The 19,961-nt window shown below is 41.5% G+C and overlaps 1 protein-coding gene across 2 annotated transcripts in view; it reads right to left on the reverse strand.

Moving 5' to 3' along the window:
- Window positions 1-8,157: 8,157 nt before the first annotated feature.
- Window positions 8,158-19,961, reverse strand: part of LOC108032798 (uncharacterized) — a 32,766-nt gene continuing 20,962 nt past the window's right edge. Inside the window, exons 3-9 of one of the 2 annotated variants that reach the window (XR_007763501.1) lie at window positions 14,745-14,953; window positions 13,333-13,468; window positions 11,841-11,974; window positions 10,211-10,333; window positions 9,951-10,146; window positions 8,734-9,406; window positions 8,158-8,653 (exon numbers count right to left, since the gene is read on the reverse strand). Coding sequence is in view for 1 of the 2 variants with exons in the window: in XM_017106805.2 (XP_016962294.1) it covers window positions 8,979-9,406; window positions 9,951-10,146; window positions 10,211-10,333; window positions 11,841-11,974; window positions 13,333-13,468; window positions 14,745-14,953 (1,226 nt within the window). In the remaining variant the exon portion in view is untranslated. Of the gene's footprint in view, window positions 9,407-9,950; window positions 10,147-10,210; window positions 10,334-11,840; window positions 11,975-13,332; window positions 13,469-14,744; window positions 14,954-19,961 lie in introns of both variants that reach the window. The other variant, XM_017106805.2, reaches the window with a different exon arrangement.

The raw sequence follows: 19,961 nt of genomic DNA on the forward strand, positions 1-19,961 counted from the left end.
ACAATTTAAGCCCCGATGTTTTGATCGTTGTCTACAGCTTACATACGCCAGCAGTTAAAAATGTAAACTTTTGCTTACTGAAATAAAAGTTAACTAGCTGCGGGAGAATAACAATGAAGGTCAGCTAAGGGATTCCGAAATTCTATCAGTTTAAAAACAACTTTCCTGGCCATTTCTGCTTTTTGTGCTGTTCTGTTTCATTCTTAGCCGGGCAACGGAAAAGTGCGTCCCACATGGCGTATGAAAGTTGGCAACTTGTTCGTGTGTTTTTTCATCTTCGGCCACCGCTAAAGTAAAAAGTGAAATAAAAAGAATTCCAAAAGGACCTGGGACCCGGGGAATTGAAGTGCTTGTTGTCCAGGGGGCGTGAGGAGGGGGTAGAAAAAACCAGCGAATTGCAGTAAGCTATGCAAATTTTCTTGTTATTGTAGTTGCTCTGTGCTGGTGCTAGCGCTACTTCTTCTTTGGCAAATCAAAGCCGAAAGCGGCTAAGGAAACCGGCGGCAGCCGGAGAATCCACTCCTGTGATGTCCTGTTGCGTCGTCCGGGAAAAGGAAAACGTGCGCCAGCTGCTCCAGCACTTACCACGCTCCCACCAGTCCCGCCAGCCTCCTCCCGTCCTCTGAAGATTTTCCTTTTGGCCCAGCTTCTGCCATTATTTCTGCATGCTTCACATGGCACCTCGTCCTTGGGGATCCCCCGACTCGCCCCATCCTTTGTTTGCGCATCCTTGTTTGTATTGTGCTGGCTCCTCCAGCTCCCTGCTATTTGTTTGATTGTGGAAACATTTGCATGCCAGTATAGTTTTTATTGGCACAGCGTTGACACTGATAAGTTCCCCTCGGGCAATCCACCGGAATCCTCCCCCAACCGCACCCCTCCATTGTTGTCTGCGGGAAATTAAATAACAGCTCCGGGGGTTCGAACATGGGCAGCACGGAGGGTGTGGGTGCCGCAAAGCAGACCACTTGCATATTAATTAATGCTTTTGGTTATCCCAACCCTCCCTTCCGCTCCCCGATTTTTCACAGTGCGTTGCAGCCACTTCCTTTTTTTGTTTTCCATTCTGGTATTCCTGATATTGCCCCTTTGGCTCCTGTCATTCGATTTGCATAGCAAACATGCTGTCCGAGTTCAAGGAAAGGTCCCTGCTTTCAATTAAGAATTATTAAATATCAAATTGTTTTGAGGAGGACAACAAAGTTGACAAAGAGAACGCAGGGGCGGTCCTAGGGGGCTATATTGTCTAACCAAAACTTTACTCGTTATGAAATTTCAAAAAAAATCGTTATGATTCCCCAAAACAATGTTATAGAGCTATTTAAAAAACCTTCCTAAGGTCGCTTCGGAAAAAAACACTGAATAAATACGTTTGGCAATCCTTAAATTTTCAGTTAAACCGAGTCTGAACCCTGGAAATATTAGACGCACTCGAGACCACTGTGGGCACTGGCGAACAGTCAATGAAATTGAATCGCCTGCGAAAAAAACTAAAAAACGCAATCTGTGTCTTGCACACTCCCTAATAATAGACAAAATAGCAAAGAGACAAACTGAGAATGCGGAAAAAGGGAGTGAAATGGGGAAAAAGTGTTGCTTTTGGTCTGCCTATTTCAGATGCATGTGAAATGGAATTGAAAACACACTGAGAGCTCAAAAAACAGTTGCAACTTCAAGATGAGCACTCTCAACATTTAATTATCCTGGAAAAGTCACAGAAATATTAAAGATAACTACCCGAAAATCAAAGATTTTCTGTCAAAAACTACTGAGTTTTTACGAAATGGAAAAAATAGTTATAAGTTCAAGGAATTTTTTTTAATAAATTTATTTAGGCATACAATAAATAATATTAAAGAAATATCTATGAAAAATTTGGGATTTGTGAAGAAATAAATAAAAACTACAAATTCAAAATGTACATAATATGGAAATATCAGTACAAGTTTTTATGAAGCCATTGATCATTGATAATTTCTCCGAATGTAAAATGTACCAATTGCTTGGTCTAATTTTCGCCAAATCAAATATACCCGAGACTTCCTGACAAATTCCTGTATTGGAACCCGCAGAAATAGGGTATTTTCGGCACTTCCGTTTGCGGAGGTCCTGTGTCCATTCATTAGAGGACTTCGCATTCGCGACGCAGTCAATGTCGCTGCATATTTTCGACGGCAAACAGAAGGCGGCTGGCTGTTAGATTTGAAATCATCGCCGCATTCGGTTTCATTTCGGCTCCCAGAGGCGCGTTTCTGGGCGGGAATATGTGAATGTGGGTGTACTTTTTCCATATGTGCTACGTGCCTGCGACGACTGAAACTCATTTCGGCGCAACGGCAAGCCTAATAAAATATTTATTCGCCGCCCCAAACAGGTGCGAAATTTTAAATGCATGCATTTGCTTTTTACACTCTCCTGTTTTCGTAATGTAATGTAATTTTATTTACTTATACATTCCGAGTGGGGAGCTGCGAAAATCGTCCCATGCTTTTTTGCGTATTATTTCTGGGCTGCGTAACCGAAATGAAATTTGTTTCCCTTTCGTTTCATTTCGTTCAATTTGCGCTCATAGGTCGGAAATGATTTCGAGTGTGCACTTCATTAACAATCAGCCGCGTAATGAGGGGGGAAATAAGGATATGTGCGTGCTTATCGACTAAAACGTGCGCGGATTTCGCCACTTTTATTTGTATCTTTTTGTCCGCTGCATATTTGTGTTTTGTTCATTATTAAATTTTCTGCTTTTCAAAAGTGACGCCTGGTTGGCCCGAGGCGTGAAACAAGTGTAGCGAACATTTAATTGAATGGATATCTGCATATTTATACACTCCTCGTTTTTTGTTCCATCTGAAATTAGTTTTTGAACTAATTGGAAAATGCTCTTACTGTTCTGGCAGTTTGAAATTGTTGGAAAACTTTACACAAACGGATAATCTGCTGATGAAAACTGAGAATGCGTTTTTTAAATCAATTATGGGCGATCGTAATGTATTTTGCCCTTGGGTAGTAGAATAAAAAAGTTCAAAATAGTTGTATATTTTAACCAATACTATGAAATTTACAAATTTAAAATCCCTTTTTTACTATAGAATATTTTTAAATTGTTTAGGGCAACACGAAATTTTTTTTCATTACACAAAAATATTTAAAAAATCCTTTTTAAAATTGTATATCACTTTAAGATTCATTATTATTTAAAATTTTATTATAATATATTTATCTTTATGCTGTCTTTGTGTATACTTAAAAAATACAATCTTTGACTCAAAATTTTCTTAGAAATGCGGCCACATTTCCCTTACCTTTCACTTTACACACAGCATCAGCTACTTTTTTAGCGTATCTCTCCACAAAAAAAGGAAGGGGGACTGTGAAATATTTGTTTATCTCAACGTATCTAACTATGTTAGGCTACAAGGCTGCATTTCCTGCCCTCCACTCAACCCAACTCCTTTCCACTCCACAGACGACCTCGAGCGAATTCGAAACCGAAAATGGCGAAATATGTATGCCAATCCTTGGCTCGCCTCAGGCGTGTTGTTCTTCTGCACTGGCTTTGATTTTGATTTATGTTGCAGTAAACACAGTCAGCCCAAGAAGGGCTGAGGAAGCGAAGAAATGGCAACCTCATTTGCTACTTACTTTGTCGCATCATTTCACCATAGACGACACTCCCTGCCGGCACCACCATATCTTGTGCCTAAGCGTAACCCCTGACCCACTGGAACCGGAACCACCATGGCAGGCAGAACATCCTCAGCCCCACTGAATCTCAGTTAGACAACGCATGCCAACGCACGGAGGTTGTGATTTTTTGTCCCGGGTAGGGTTGTTCGGCTGCTTGGTTGTTTTTCCGCGGTATTCTCTCAGGCGACAGGCCAAATGTTTGCCATCCCTCGAAAGCTTCTCACATAATTGTGGTGGCGGTGGCAGTGCAAAAAAGGCAACGGGAAAGTCAGCCGTTGTTCTTGCTTTCAGCTGTCTCCATATTTCAGTCCTCAATAATTCACCATAAATACTGATTTTTTGAAAGGAAAATTTGGGACATAGTTACTAAACATCGGAATGCTTACAAGAAACCCGTGAGCCTATGAAAAATGTTGATGAGATACAATCGTTAAAAAATCCTAATTTATTTACTTAAATAGTTTGCTTGAATTAGAAATTTTGGAGAACAATTAAATAATAAATAAAAATTAGATTGGAGATTAATGATAATTATCCGATGTCTTAAGCATACAATTACAAATAAAAAGAAAATACAAATTCGCTAAACATTTTTCATTTGATCTTAAAAAAATAATATTATTTGATTATAAAATATTTTTTTGATTATATTTTCAGCAATGTATTCTATGATTTTCCAACCTTTTTAAATTTATTTAAAAATAAGATAATAAAATTGATAAAATTCTAAATAAATACTTATGCCTAAAATATGCTTAAAAATGCGCCTGTTCGTGTCCACTTATTTCCAGCTTTCGGGAACATCCTAGGGTGAGTCATCTTGGCAGTCGCACTCTGAGTGTTTACGCTTTATAAAGTGCAACATTTTCGGCGAAGGCAGCATTAGAATCCAGCCCGGCCTGGCAGTTGGCAAGGCGACAAACTTGCTTTTAGCCCGACCCGAAGCTTTTGGGCAATAAGACGCGTAACGCTTTGTTTGACTCGAATTTATGGTGATGTTTCTTTTTACTCCACTGCTTTTTTTGGCAAGCCCCCAGCAACGGCAGACAGTGTCTGGTTGGCTCGTCTGGCATTTGTTCCAGAAATGTTTTAATTCCTTCGCCCGGGCACAATAATTTACACACTTGTGCCGGCTGCTCGGCCATTAAATCCTTGTTTGACTTGCATTCCGGCCAATAATTATGTTTGCACATTTTATGCAGTCAGCGGCATCCCCATTAAAATTTATATGACAATTCGTTAGTTTGTTGCTCAGCCATAATAATTCACGGCGTTCATTTTTGTTGTCTTGTTATTTGTTGGCTGGCGTGTCTGCGATGCTTTTTATTCCTTCTCCTGGCTTTAACATATGCCCATCAAAATTGATTGCTCACTTTTTGGCTGCCGCAGAGCACGTAGTAAAATGTTCTATCCCGCTGTGACAATATTTTTTATTATTTATCAATATTTCAAGATCATAACTTCGCGCTTTTATGCGTTAGTTAGTTTTATGAAGCCAACACCATTTTCATTGTGGGCATAAGTTCTATGGCTTTCTATTCAGTATTTTTTAATAAAGCCGAATTTTATATGAAAGATAAGAGAAAACAATGGGTAGCTCCCCAAAATGAAGGCATTTTTAAAGATCGAGACTGAATAGAGTACCATGCCAGAAAGCAGCTAAAAATATTTACCAACTGCCATCCCAAATAACTAATTGCATTATAAACAACTCAGAAGAATCCCCCCAACAAGAGGTCAGCTTAAGAGCTTTATTCCCCCTGAAATTGCCAAGGCACAAATCATGCAACTGAAAACTGAAAACTAAAAACCACCGAAGAATAACCATAACCAGCAGCTTGGAAAAGAAAATGTGGGGTAATCTAAAGAGAATTTTCCATTAACGCACGTGTGCCGGTGCCGAAGACCAGGAGCGGTTCAGCTTGCCACATTGCAACAAAAAGAATTTGAAGCTCGGTTTGGGAATCTCAGTCGGAGTTGGCATTGGCATTGGCAGGAGGGTTGCGTTTCGGGGCGAAAAGCCAGCAACGCAAACTGACTGACAAAACCTCAACGTGCCACTAAAAGCATAATCATGCACTTAACTAAAGCCCGGCCAAAGGATGTTGTAAAGGATGTTTGGGGAGCGGGCATAGGGGCAGGGGCAGGGGCAGGATGTTTGTGAGGTGCTGAGGTAACGCACGTAGAACTTAAGTCATCATCATATAAATAAAAATTTATGACTTAAAATGTGTTTGTGCGTGAGTCGGTTTGTTTGTTTGTGTGCCATGTGGTTACTGGAGTGCGGTGGAAAACCCAAGTCATGGTTTATCACCGGCGAGGAGTTTGAGTTCCAGTTCCCATTCCCCAGTTCACAAGTTCCCGAGTTGAGAGGGTGACGACATGCGTGACTTTATTTGCACTTGCACCCGCTTAAAGGGTGACTTAAAAGGGGTGTGATAGCCAGAAAGCTTGGGTATGCTTGGGAAATGTTAAGTATTCAGACTTAGAAAATCATTTAGGTATTTGAACTAAGATCTAGAATGGAAAAACTACCCGCGAAAATCTTAAATAATCTTAACATTTACATCATTTTGAAATCTGTCTCCCTCTGATGTTCCCCGTAAATACAAAAGTCTTCTATTTGACAATCATTTGTGTATCCCAACTGTATCTACAGCAAACAAAATAATCATAGCTTAAATTTAAATTGTTCTTCTATACGTGTTACTGCTCTCAGTTGACTTATTTCCACTGAAAAAGAGGAAAACCCCAGAGTATAATGCGAAATTCTACAGAATGCCCATCTACAATGGGCCACCCTTCCCAGCTGCGTCGTCGCTGATGACCTCTTAAGTGCTCCTAATCACACATAATATTCATGGCAAACATCTTGATGCCTCCGAGTTTCTGCACAATTATGACAACAGGCAGCTTTTACTTTCCCGTTCTTAGACATAGACCCGAATGTAAATTTCAGTTACACGCGGGGTCCTGGTAATGCGAGAAACTAACAACGGAAAGCCGCTTGCCCGGCTACTTTTCAAGTTAAAGTTATTATCCTTGGGGCGGAGCCACTTGCAGGACTCGGCCACGCCCCCGCCGCCGCCCCGCCCTCGTGCCAGACTTGACAAAACTCGACAGACTTTTGAATAAATTTTCAATCCCCAGGACAACGACGAGGCGACGGCGGGCAGGGGGGAAGTCGGCATTATGAATATGTAGCTACATCTTCTTAAATGTATCTGCCTGTTGTTCGCGTTGTTGGCTAAGTGAAAAGCAAAAGCCGAGTTGCGCCTGCAACATTTTTAAAAGCCGCTTTACTTTCCCTCTAAGACGGCAACTTTATTAAATTTTGTTCTGATTTCTTTTGGTTTTTTGCCCAGGCCGGCGAAAACTTTCTTTAGCTGCAGCCAACATCAGAATAAAAAAAAAACTATCCAAAATAGAATGGAAAGTTCTCTGGCTTTCGTCTTCTTGCACTTCTTGTTAAATGCTTTTAGCCGCTTTTTGTCGGGAACTTTTGGCCAAAAGTTACGCCCGAAATGGCGAACGATTTTCTTACTTTGCCAAAATATGATTTAATTTCGGCTGATTTTGTGATAGGGATTTTGGAAATAATTAAGTCGCTAAACAGCTGATAACAAATCCCCAATTAAGCCGAGGACAATTAATTTTAATGCCTCTAAGGCGGCGAGTTGTCTTTGGGCCGATAAAATGCGGCCAAGAACGAAGTGCGACCATTTCTCTTATTGTGGTCAACCGCCATTAACGTTTATTACACCCGCCAAGTGCCGGCAAAAACCAAAGAGCACATGCACAAAAATAAGACCCCCTGAATGGGAACCCCACGGCAAAAACAGCAATGGGCGAAAAAATATAATTAAAAATAAACATTACGCGGCGACAGACAATGGAGGGAAAAACCAAGGAAAACTCACAAACCGAAAGGAGGTCGGCCAAAAAAGGCGAAGAAATGTGTAATAAAATGAAAGCAGGAGCCAGGTGAAAATTGCATTAGTCCAAAGGAGCGAGAGATAAAGACAAAGGATCGGGGGTCTTTTGTGCAGCAGCATTTTAGGCGCCTAATTGAGCGTTTTAGTTATGCTAATTGTTTGCCAGCAACAAGGACAACACAAAAACACGGGCTAATGTCCCCCGGCGAGATGTCCTCTCGAGTCCCCAATTCCGGCTCACTTTTATTGTTGGCCATTTGTTATAAGTGCAAGCCCCGAGATCATTAAAGCCCGGGGCTACTGGCCTGCTTTTCGAGCACATCTTGGACTGTTTTTCCTTTTCTTCCACGAGGGTCTGACAAATGCGAGCCAATTTATCAAGTTATTGTGCGGAAAAAGAGAGATGATGAAGGTTTTGGGCACACCTCCTGTTAGGTAGCAATTAAGGGGTGGATGAGATCTTGAGATCTGTGAACTAATTGTCTGAAAGAATAATTTCCCCTGCCAATAAAAGAGCCCGTTTATTTTCCTCGCTTTTGTTTTGTTTTTATTTTGATTATCTACCGTAAATTCTTATATTATACATATCTCGATCCTTTTGGTTTTCGTTCCTTTTATATAATATATACAAGTACAATACATATATACTTTTACATATATAGGCAATATTTAGACTTAAGATCTAATTGCTTACTTTTGCCTTACATCTTGTGTCTTAGGGGTTCTTTTTTTTGGGGGCAATTACATTTAGGCGTAGTACGTTTATATATATATCCTTTGGTTTTCATATAGAACATATACATATATATAAATATCATTTATACGATTTATAAATAATCTTGACTTCGATATATAAATGTATAGAGAACCTAAAGTTAAAAGCTTAGCACAACAATTTTCATTTGCCTTGTAAAATGAACTCTGGAGCAGGCGGAATTGGCTTCAAAATTGATTCAAAAATATGGGAAAATGGCTTGGAATCGCAATATTGGAAAGCTGCTAAAAGTGTAAGCCTGCCGACCACCTCCGCCCTAGGAAAAGTTGAACAAACAGATATCGTTGCATTAATGATGAACTGGCGTTTTGCTTGTATTTCGCGTATCTGGCTTACATTGGTTTTGGTATTCCCTTCTTAAATGCATTTGAAGTTACTTTGAGCTAGCTGAAACGAGTGTCTGGTGTGTTAGTGTAAGTATTTTAGATACATCCTGCAGTCGCTTCTGGGTCTTGGCCTTGGGCTGAACTCCTCCCCACATCGCACAGCGTACATCGAGCATCCTCTAACTATAGCTATAGCTGGACTCCACTTTAATTTCTACCCCTGAAGTGTGGCACTGGAGTTGTGTGACAATTGAATCATGTTAACTGCCTGATGCATCTGCTGTTGCTCCTGCCGATGTCGCATCCACATCCGCATCCTTGCCAGCTGGACTTCGACACCCGCAGGCAGGACTCCCTCTCCCGCTGCTTTTGCCTTTGCCGCTGCCTTTGCTTTGTCACGCTGACCCGCATTCCAAGGGGTCCGTGTCCTTGTCCGGGTCCGGGTCCTGTCCGCCGGATTGTGCACCTTCCGCTCGTGTTGCACATTGCACCGCCGGCCTTTGTCATCGCCGCCTGCAACGGCGACATTAATTGCCTGGCCAGCGTCCAACTGAGCACCGCCATCAGCGATCCACCGACCATCCACCGGGATTGACTTGCGCTCCTGGAGCTGGACGAACCGGCTCCTCGCCAGGCGGCTCCTCCGTCCCCCAGCCCACCCTCGGTGCCGTCGTCTTCTTCGCCTGAGGGTACAAAAGGAGAGAAAAGAAAGTCTAGCGGGAAATAGAGAGAAATGCAGACAGAAATGCAGGCCATGTATTCGATGTATTCCGGTACTTTCTCCATCTGACTACAGGCGAACTTGTGTAGCTTCAACCATAAATTCCAGTGTTTCCATGTTAGAATTACTATTCTTAAACTATAAAAATAATTTTATAAAATTCAAAAATTCAAAACAGGACAATAAAACAAAAAATCCAAATCCGAAATACAAAAATTTTAGTAGGATATAATTTTTTATTCACGTGTGAATTTCTATTTTAAAGTGTGAATTTCTATTTTAAAGCCTTCTTACTTTCGGATAATTATTTTTGGCAACTTTTATAACAATGTTAATTTAGGACTCAATTCTTAAGGGTTGTTAAACATTTGTTTTCATTTCAATCAATGCATCCAATGCATCAATGAAGCTCTCAAAGTTCGCCTGTAGTCCCATGTTAGATTTTTCTTCTTTTGATGGTGCTTGTGTAGTGTGAGTTTTGGGAAATAATTGGCTGCTGAACTCACCCTGTAGCTGCGTCAGATAGCTGTTCTTCTTGTTTTGCAAATGGTCCTCGTGCAGGGCATACTGATCATAGAAATCGTCGGGATTGACATGATTCCCACTGTTTCCACCGCCATGTTTGGGAAACAGATCCGCCTCGAGGACAATCTTCTCTGTGGTTTTCCAGTAGATATCGTGCAGCTGGGCACTGCAGCGCAGCTGTTAGGTAAGATATTTACTTTATAATTGGTATTAAGTTCAAGAAGTGGAAAATCAAACTTACCTTGAGTTTGCCATTGTCAAAGTGCTGATCTGTGACCACAAAATGAATTCCCACAATGGCGGTTTCCATGTCATTGCGGGAGTCTCGGAGTATTTTATGATGACGCACCAGAGAGGGATTAACCTGAAAATTGTGGTATGAATGGGGATTATAAGGTGCATAATATGATGATAATAAAATTCTAAGGGTCTGTAATGCATGAAAAATGATTTTAGAAAATTTGGCAAGACAGATATTACTTTTTTAAAAGGTTTCTTGAAATAATGTGTGAAATGGAAATGGCTTTCCCTTATTGGTTCCTAGCTCTGGCATTTGAAAGCCATTATCCTCGACGTGTTTTACCCATGGACACTGTGATTGGACACTTTGATTGACTGTCTGCCAATTAGTTACCCTATATGGCCCGTTTTCACTTTAAAATCGGCCCGACATGGGAGAAACTTCTTTTTTGTATAGAACTCTAGCATGTTGCAGTTGTTTCGCGTATATTTAGCTGATTTGTTGCCTGGTTTTGGCGGTATGTCTTTGTTGGCTTATTGTTTAAGCGCATTTTGTGGCCAACAAAAGCGGCGGGGTGTGGGAAATAGCGAGGGCTTTTGCCCCGCACATCCAATCAACCGAGCGTGGCCAACTCAACTCAATTCGACAACCAGTTCGGCGTTACTCGCTTTTCCATTCAACCATCCAGGCAGCCATGTTGCGGCCTGTGTAGGTGTGGGGCTTAAAGAGCGCTCGTACGTATCTCGTTGTGCGTGTATGTGTTGGGCTTGTTTTCCCAGCCGCCTGCTATCCATTTTCCCCGTTTCCGCTGTGGCACCTATTATGCAGCATCAATAAGCATTGCTCGCCGTTGGCTGATGATGAACCCATCACTCTCTCTTTCGCGGCGTGCCCCATCTCCGTCTAGCCCCTCTTCCGATTGTTCAGGATATGTGAGTTTTTTATTTATTATATGGCTTGATTTCGGCAACATTTTAATTAGACATTTGAGTAATCACATAGTGATTAGCAATAGCAATATAATTTTCCTTGTTTAACCACAGTCGTCGGAAATGTTCTGACCTTTACGATTTCAGCTTTAACATAATTTAATGACTATGCCAGTCATATTTTGCCTGCCGACCTCGTTAGTAACTGAGTAGGCACCCAAAAGTTCCCAAAATAATTGAGAAATGTAATATGCAAATGGCTGGCAATGGTCCCCGACCCTAGAGGACTTTTAACTGCCTCTTCATTCCGCACATTGCCAGAATCATTTTCGTTTTTCTACCAATCGCCGCGTTATGGATATGGTTAGTTTGCACAAAAAATTACACCTAAAATTTGACGTTGCCCAAAAAGGGGGCGGGAATAATAATGTGGACTGGTGCAAGGGGCGTGTCGCCATTTCGTTGATCTCCGCGAATGCGTGTGTTTTTCTGGTAATTACAGGGCGGGGGCCTCCACCCCTTTCGATCCCCCTGGCCAACCCCCCCTCCGGAAAGCAGACGCATAAATTCCCGGCAGATACCAACGCTTGAAAACAAGAAAATTGTGTTTGCATAATTTCGGGCGCATCCAGTGGTTCTGTTTGAGAGGGGTTCGGGGTGTCGGATGGGGGCTGGATGCCCCAAAGGGGGGCGGTACTCACCTCTTCATTATTCACTGTCCATGTGAGATTGGCCGCCGGCCGCGAGTGTCGCGATGTGCAATTACCTCGCAATATGTCGCCGACCCGGTACCGAGGACGAATGCCCGATATGAATGGCGCATTGTGCGGCGTTTCTGCAAGGAAAATGGAGAAAAAGAGGGGAAATGAGTTGGCATCAACGGCATCAGCTCGGAGGTAAACCGGATCGATTGTCACTATATTTTTGATACTCTGCGGCATTCCGTAAACCAAAATCCGGACCCAACCTGTCGTCCTGTCAATTGTCATTGCCAAGTGGGTGTGCGTCACGTGTGTGCGCGTATCTGTGTGTGGCGCAATCAATAAGCGACAGCTGTGTGAGTGAGGTCCATTTCATAATTGAAATAATTACGAACTCTCCAGGTCGGCAGAGTTGGAATTTTAATTTCGGGCTGCGAGGGACCCAAGGCAAACATCAAAATATTGCAATCGGATTTTTGCCCCAACACTTTGAAAAATTAATTGTCAATTTAAATAAAGATAAATATAACTTATAGTTCATAAAATTCAATCAAGCTTGTCAAGATTATTATTTGAATAGAAAAAAATATGATAAACTAATTGGAATTACATCTGATTAGATGATTCCAAGAAGAGATTCTTCAAAGAATAATTGGCATTTTTCAGGTAGAAGTTTTGATGTAAAATATGTTGAACGAGCTCTACTTATTTGTTTTTACTTATAACTATAAAAGATATATACTCTTTTTTCCAAGTGCATCCTTTCGAGGCCCATTTTCGAAAAACCTCGTTTCTCCTGCTGACCGATATCCCTGAAAGTCAGAATGCAAACTAGCAGTCACATATCCCCATACTTGTGACATATAAACATGAAATAGACACTTTCAAAAGTTTGTCAAGCCAATTTGAGCTCACCTACGTCAACATCCACAACCCACACAGCCCGTTTGGCAGTTTATTGACCGTCTCCATTGGCATTGGCCAAATGTTTGCTCTCAAGGCTTTCACTTTGTTTGCCGGCTTAAATGTCTTCATCTTTATCTCGTTTACCCCTAAATTTGTTTGTATTTTGTCTGCTTAACTGCCAAAACATTCGAACCCGGAGTTTATTTTTAAGTTTTATGTCCACAATCCCCACACAAGTATTTTGAGTCTGTCTAGGAGCAGCACTTCCATTTGGCCTGGCCAATTGAATAAGACAGTTCGGTCAAGTTGGCAAGTTTGTCTCTGTCTTTGACTCCTCGCCTCGGGGAAGCTTAACTTTTCTGGCCTGGCCTTGCTCTCGGTCGAGAGATATACTCGAACTTAAAATTAATTTTGTTGGAATTTATATATTTTTGGAGATCCAAATTAGTTTAATATTTGCCCTCACTTGCTCAGTTTCAGTTCGATGCTTTAAAGAAATTCAGCAGATTCAGATTCACATAAATAGTAGCCCTTCCGATGTGTTTTTGCTGTGAATTATTTTTACGCGAGTGCATTTTTTACTTACCAATAACTTCCAGTTCTGCTGCCGCTATTAATGTATGAAATGAGGGCGCATCCGCCGATACTTCGCAACTGTATTTACCGGATGTAGCCATTGTCACCGCATCGAGCACCACTTGGCTCTCGTTCGAGGACATGCGCTGCAAAAAAGTTAATAAAAGTCCAGGTGAGTGAAATAAAAGGACTGTTTTTATAGCCGTCCAGAGCTTACATACACCCATATTTATTTATACATATCGCTCTGGCCGGCCAGATGAAAAACTTCAACAAACGTAGCTGTATCTCGTTGGATTACTTCCGGGTATCATAAACTTATATTCTTTTTACACATATTTAATGGGGGCTTTCAATAATTGAGGTATTTTTCATTTCGGGTAAGTCATATTTTTTATTTTTACTGTCGTTTGTTAATAAACAATTATTTAAAGCTTATTTTACCAGTTGTTTCGGTTGAGTAATTATTGCCTTAGAAGTAACCACTCAAACTCGTTTTCAATATTTGTATAAAATTCTCGGCAGAACACTGTGCATTTCCCTTCTTTTTCTGCTTTCTTTCCCTATTGCAGGCAAACAATTCTATTCGGGCGCTATTTTCGGAATTTTCTATAAATGGCAACTCTTCAAATGAAAAGAATGCGTTTTATCGTATTTTTTGTCACATGAGTTGGAAACAGAAATTTGAATGAAAAATACGAAGTACACACAAAAGCAGTAAGCAAATAAATAAAATGCCAGCGTGTTTTTTCTATGCGCCTGAATAATTTTCAAACCAATTTAAAAATGCCAATATTTATTGAAAAATATTGCCGGCTACGTTGAACGCATTTTGAAACTAAAAAACGAAGCCAAGTCTCCAAATGGGAATCGAAAAGTTCGGCACACGTGTGCCGCATTCTGTTTTTCCGGCTCCCAACTGCCATGAAGCGGAAGTTAAAAACCGTGTTTTGATTTGATTGCGCATCGAAATTTCACATGTGCCTGCCCCTTCTTGTTAACTGTAGCGTTTCGCTGGATTCGAATGCCCTGGAAATGCAAATGTTTCACATTGTTAAAGCCGCAACCCGTTTAGTTTAGTTTAATTTATTTGGCTTTGACTTTTGCATTTGTTCTGTTCCCTCCTTTATTGGCTTTTCAAATGGCATGGGAAAACTAGAATGAAAATTCGCTGGCAATAACATAGTTTCCCGAGCCAGATTTATTGGAACAGCAGCTCTGTGTTGGTTAACAAACGAAAGGTGTGATATGGTAATCGACGAGGTGTAAAAATGTAAATAGGTGAAATTTAAGTTTAAAAACAAATATTTAAATTAGATTTTTCATTATAAGATATTAGCCTGTTGATGGATTTTTTACTAATTGGTTCGAGTAATATAAAAATAATAATGACTTAGTCCCAGGGAATGGCTTCCAACTTACTTTCACTTTGACGCCTGGGAAGTGAAAGACCTTCATGGGCGGCGTTTCCTTGGGAGTGTATCGGTAGAACTCCCGCCTGCCCTTATACCATTTCACGGAGTACAGGCTGTCATCCTCGATGTCGTAGAAGCACTTCAGTATGGCCTTCTCGCTGCGCCTCACCGCGTGCGGCACTCGAACCCGGACATCTCTTAAAGCCTCGGCCAGCTCTGAAATGAAACAATAACAATAACATGGCAAATCAGAAAACAGTCCACTAACAATTATATTTAATTATTTAAAGCTGCCATGCTTTCAGCGAAAAGGGACTGAACAAACAAATCCCCGGGGCCGTGCCAAATAGAAATCAACTGCAGGCGATAAGAAATCATCGCATTTTTAATTCACTGTTTGCTTTTATTTTATTATCATTTAATTTTTGTATTTCGTCGATGGCGTTCTGTTTCTTCCTTTTTGGTTTACGGCCGTTGTGCATAATTTATTACGGTCATTTTATGTTTTATTATTTGGAATTTTTATTAAATAAATCCCAAACGGTTTTTATTGACTTGACAATTCCCATGGTATTTTAGATGGCCTTTTACCCTTTCCAGTGAATGGTTATATTTAATTTTCAAAATCTTTCTATTAGGAAGTTAATAACTCTTAGAAAACATACGATTTAATGTAATCAAACAACAACTTTATACTGAAACTTAAAAACTATATAAAAAGGCTTGCTATAAGAATACAATCAAATAACAGAATTAAATTCTAAATTGATTTTCAAGGAAAGAGTAATTCGATACCGACTTTCCCCTATTGAAATTTGGCCATTTTAATATCTATTCTGATCACGTATTGACATGGCTTTCGGCATCGTTATATGCCACAAATCTCTAACTGACTGAGCACTCACACACCCATATGCTCGCACTTTCATACATATTTATAAATATATACATTTATTTTCAGGATATTCCTGACATTTGTACGTATGGCTGATTTCCTGTTTTACAGCCATGCATTTTTTTCTCGTCCCAGCTTGGCATTATAAATCAGCTTATAACCGGCGAAGGGCAAAAGTGTCCCAGGCGAAATCAACCCTCTCCCTTCCACCTGTTTGCATTTATTGTTTTTCCCCAATAAAATATGAATAAATTGTAGGCTGATTATGTGAGATGAAATTAAAAATGATTTTATCCGCTTGTCGTAAAAAATGTAACGCTGCTGAAGGGCCATCAAACATTTTTCGCCCATTTATGAATTCGCCAGGAAATATTTGTTCTTTTATTGCTACGTAAGCATTTGATGGGGATTAAATATTTTATACTAAAGTCTTAAGGGATTATATTGTGGGGTGAATTTTAAAATTGTTGTTAGGCTTTATTTAAGAAGTATGTACATTTTTGACTGCGTTAATTATTTTTTATAAATTGTAAGGTATTATCTTAACAAAGAGCTCTCTAAAACCTGTCATTACCCAAGGGGGTTATTTTAATCCAATTGCCATGCCCTTGAGAAGCACTCTAGCTATGTTGCCATTAAAAGGCGATTTCCCCCCACTGCAACTCAATTCCATTTCATTAGGTTAGACTTTCCGGTTGTGCCTCTGTCATTTAGCGCCTTCTGCCGGCTGCGGCTTCCATTTCATGCCACACTAAATAGACAAGGTTGCAACAATCCGGCAACAAATGAATGTCCAAACAAGCCAGCACGACTGTGGGAGGTGCTCTCCAAATCCCATCAAATAACTGTAATTGCAAAGTTTTTACAGCCAGACACGAGGAGCACGCCTATGAAGACCCCCAGCCCCAGTCCCCCAGTCCCCCAGCCCCCCATCCCAGATCCACAAGCCCCAGGCCCCGTAACCCGATCTTCTGCCCACCAACTGGCAAGGACAATGCACATGCAACCCGGACATTTGCCGGGGGGGAGCAGGGGGGCCGGGTCCCGCAGGACTCCTCCAGAGGAGGTGGAACAACTACGTCCTACGTCCCCACAACGTGTGCAATAAATATGAATAACGAGCACAACGTGAGTGGCACACAAAGTAAAAACGAGACCGCACTCGACATCGCAGTGGCAGTGAAAAGGCAGATTCAGCAGGCCAGCTCCTGCCGAGTCCTGGCAACCCACCCGTAGCCATCCAACTCCAAATCCTTGGAGAGCATCCAACCTCATTGTTGGCGACACGCGGCGGCAAATATTTGCCTCAGCCGCCGCCTTTTGTTTAAATCTTGTTTATGCAACATGCATGGCATATATTAAGAAGTGCCGGCCATGCTCGACTGTCGAGCAAATGTCCAGCAGCGCTCTGACTTACACCCGGCCACCGGAGGAGCAGATGGGGTGCTCCGAGTGTCGGTTCGGTTAACAGATTGCTCTGCGTGTTGGTTAGTTCTGTGCGGGCCAGAGAGTTTAGTTGGATTAGGCCAGCCCTGCAGTATAATCGAATTGGACGGTGGTCATGGGGCTCATCGGGTTTAGTACACCTCCTTTTAGAAGGTCATTTCCAATGTAAGAATACAAAAATGAGTAATCATAATTCTTATACAAATATATTCCTATATTTATAACATTCCATGTGTGAACTTACTCTATGGCTAAGCACTCAACAATATAACAAAATATTTTATATGTTTTTTAAATGATCAGTGTTGTATAGGAAGTAAATAAAGACATGTTCTGGAATCTTTCTGTTAGAAACGGCTATGGAGATCCAACCAAAAAATTCGCCGGCTTTACAAATGGTTGTGTTCTTGAAGAAATGTTCTATAATTGAAATAAAACTGCTTTATATTTTTTTGGCTTATAAACTTACTTAACAGAATTATTTTTTTTAAGGGTTAAAATGTATCGTACTTAGTTTCCCATTATCGGTCAGATGAATTGGCAACATAGTTTCTAAGTACCACTTCAAACTTCCCTTCTCTTTCTTTGCCCGGTGACATTCTTGGGCTGCTAAGTTAACCCATGTTGTGAATAAATTTAACTTTGACCCCAGGATACCTCTTCCCAGCTGCTGAAATTATGACACTTTCTGTCAAAGCATATTTCGGAAACTTAGGGCCGGCTAATTGAAAAGAGTAAAACTATGAAGGAGCCAACTGAAAAGTTTGGCCAGGACCATGACCCGAACTGGCACATAATTTCCCTTCCACATGAACTCCTGGCCAAGAGCGGCATTTGCCCGGCTGACCACATGGTATGGAAGAAACTGGCTAGCAACTATGAGTTTATTCTTGGCCAAGTGGAAACTTTGCAAAGTGCAAGTTTATGGAGCTTGGCTTTTGAGTTACACCTACACTTATGCAACAGATGGGCCGAGACTGCGAGCAGGCATTTTAATTTTCTATTAGCAGGAAACTTGGGGTGGCTCGTGCTCAGCACTTAGCCCACAACCTCCGAAGTACCCGGGGATATCTGGCGCCAAATTCATCATAATTTGTGATGACGCTGAAGATGTAAATTCCCGTTTCGGTCTGTAACCCAACACGATTGCCAGACCAAACTCCCCTTTTCAGACCCCATCGAGCACTATTAGTGCCTCGACATTGTGCAGTCATTATTCAGCCAGATTTGACTGCCATCTGGGGTTATCAGCCTGCGTTTCCCGAAACAGAGGGAGGTTTATTCAGGCGGACCTGACGCCAACGCGTCGGGGATGCTGACGCCGATGCTCCCTCGTCCCTTGGGGGTGGCTTGAAAAATTGTTGACAATTTCAGCTTAATGCATTTTGATGTCGCTTCTTCTGGTTTAGCGAAAATGAATGCTCCCGCTGTTGTTGTTTGTCCTGCACAAACACAAACAGAGACACAGACACCGACACAGACCCACTCCGTCAGTCACAAACACATGAGCTGTAGTCCTTGCATTCAAAGGACCACGACCACCGATTCTGACCAAGTCGCCTCGTCCTTTTCGCAGGATCGCTGAAGCCGCACAGCCATTCAGCGCAGTCTGATTCCATGTCTGAGTCTGTCCTTTGTGTTGATTATGAAATTTAAGCACAAAAACCCGTGCCAGTCTGTCCGCCCCCCATTTTTGTTTACCCTTAAAGAGTTGTCTCCTTGGTGTTTGGCTTTTAATGGCACATTTTCCACTTTTCGCTTGCCTTTTGGGGGGATGCTACATTACAATTTAATGGCTTCCGCTCTGTAATTGTGCACAGACTCGTGGAATGGCACGGCCAATGTGGAACCAACCTTAAAGATATTTAATACCCAAATCCTAGAATCAGATAGCCAACAAGTTTTAGGCACTTCTGCCCAGGAGTGAAAAACCCAAAGCCAACTTAACATCCTTGGCCATTTATTTAAAAACTAAATAAGACAAGCATCGCTAAATCGCCAACTAAGCTCATAAAATCCCACGAACAAGTGCCCGAGTGTAAAGCAACGTGGGAAATGTTCAAGTACGAGAAAAAAAGAACGAAACCAGAATAGATAGTTGGGCGGAAAAGCAGGGCGGCTGTGGGGTGAAAAGCTATGAAAAAGTGCAAGGATCAAACAGCTGAGTGGGCGGCAAACTCGCATAGCTGGGCTAAATAATAAAAGAAAGTGGCAGGGGGACAGGGTGGCAAAAGTGCTGGCCTCTGGAATGAGTCGAAAAACGAAGGGACCCGCTTTTCATGCGGTGTCTGGTCGCCTTTTGGAACCTACTCCCGCCTTGGCCCCTCGACTCTCGTTTCTAATCTAACACTGGAAATTGTGCAGGAATTTGTAGCAATGAGCTTTTTATTATCCTTTTTCGATCTCCCTTTCGGTGTGTGTGTGAAATACTAGGTTCCCTCTCCTTTTTTTGGCGATTCTTGCTCGCTTTTGCATTCACTTTTCCGACGCGAAAGGCGAAAATTGCAGTGGCAGCGTGTTTTTCCTCGCACGGAGCACAGGTGGAAATTTATACTGTTACCGTGTTGCCACGCCCCCAAAAAGCCATAGAGAGGGGGTGTTGCGCCCAGACGTTCAAATTATTTGAGGATTTGTTAAATTTCCCCGGCTTTCTCTGCATTTTTTGTCCACCATACCAACCTATTTTATTTTTTACACAATTTGTCGTGGCACGACGAACAAAATGGGCCACACAAGTGTCTGTTAAATGGTCGTTTAGGCCGAGGGGAACTCTATTTGTACTCGTGGACTGGGCGGGTTCAAGGTTTCCTTTTTGTACTTTCTGCACTTTTACCTTTTCTATCGCGAAAAGAGCTGCTGACTTGTTGACCTGTAAATAACTTG

This window comes from Drosophila biarmipes, chromosome 2L (assembly GCF_025231255.1).
Source record: "Drosophila biarmipes strain raj3 chromosome 2L, RU_DBia_V1.1, whole genome shotgun sequence".
NCBI lineage: Eukaryota > Metazoa > Arthropoda > Insecta > Diptera > Drosophilidae > Drosophila > Drosophila biarmipes.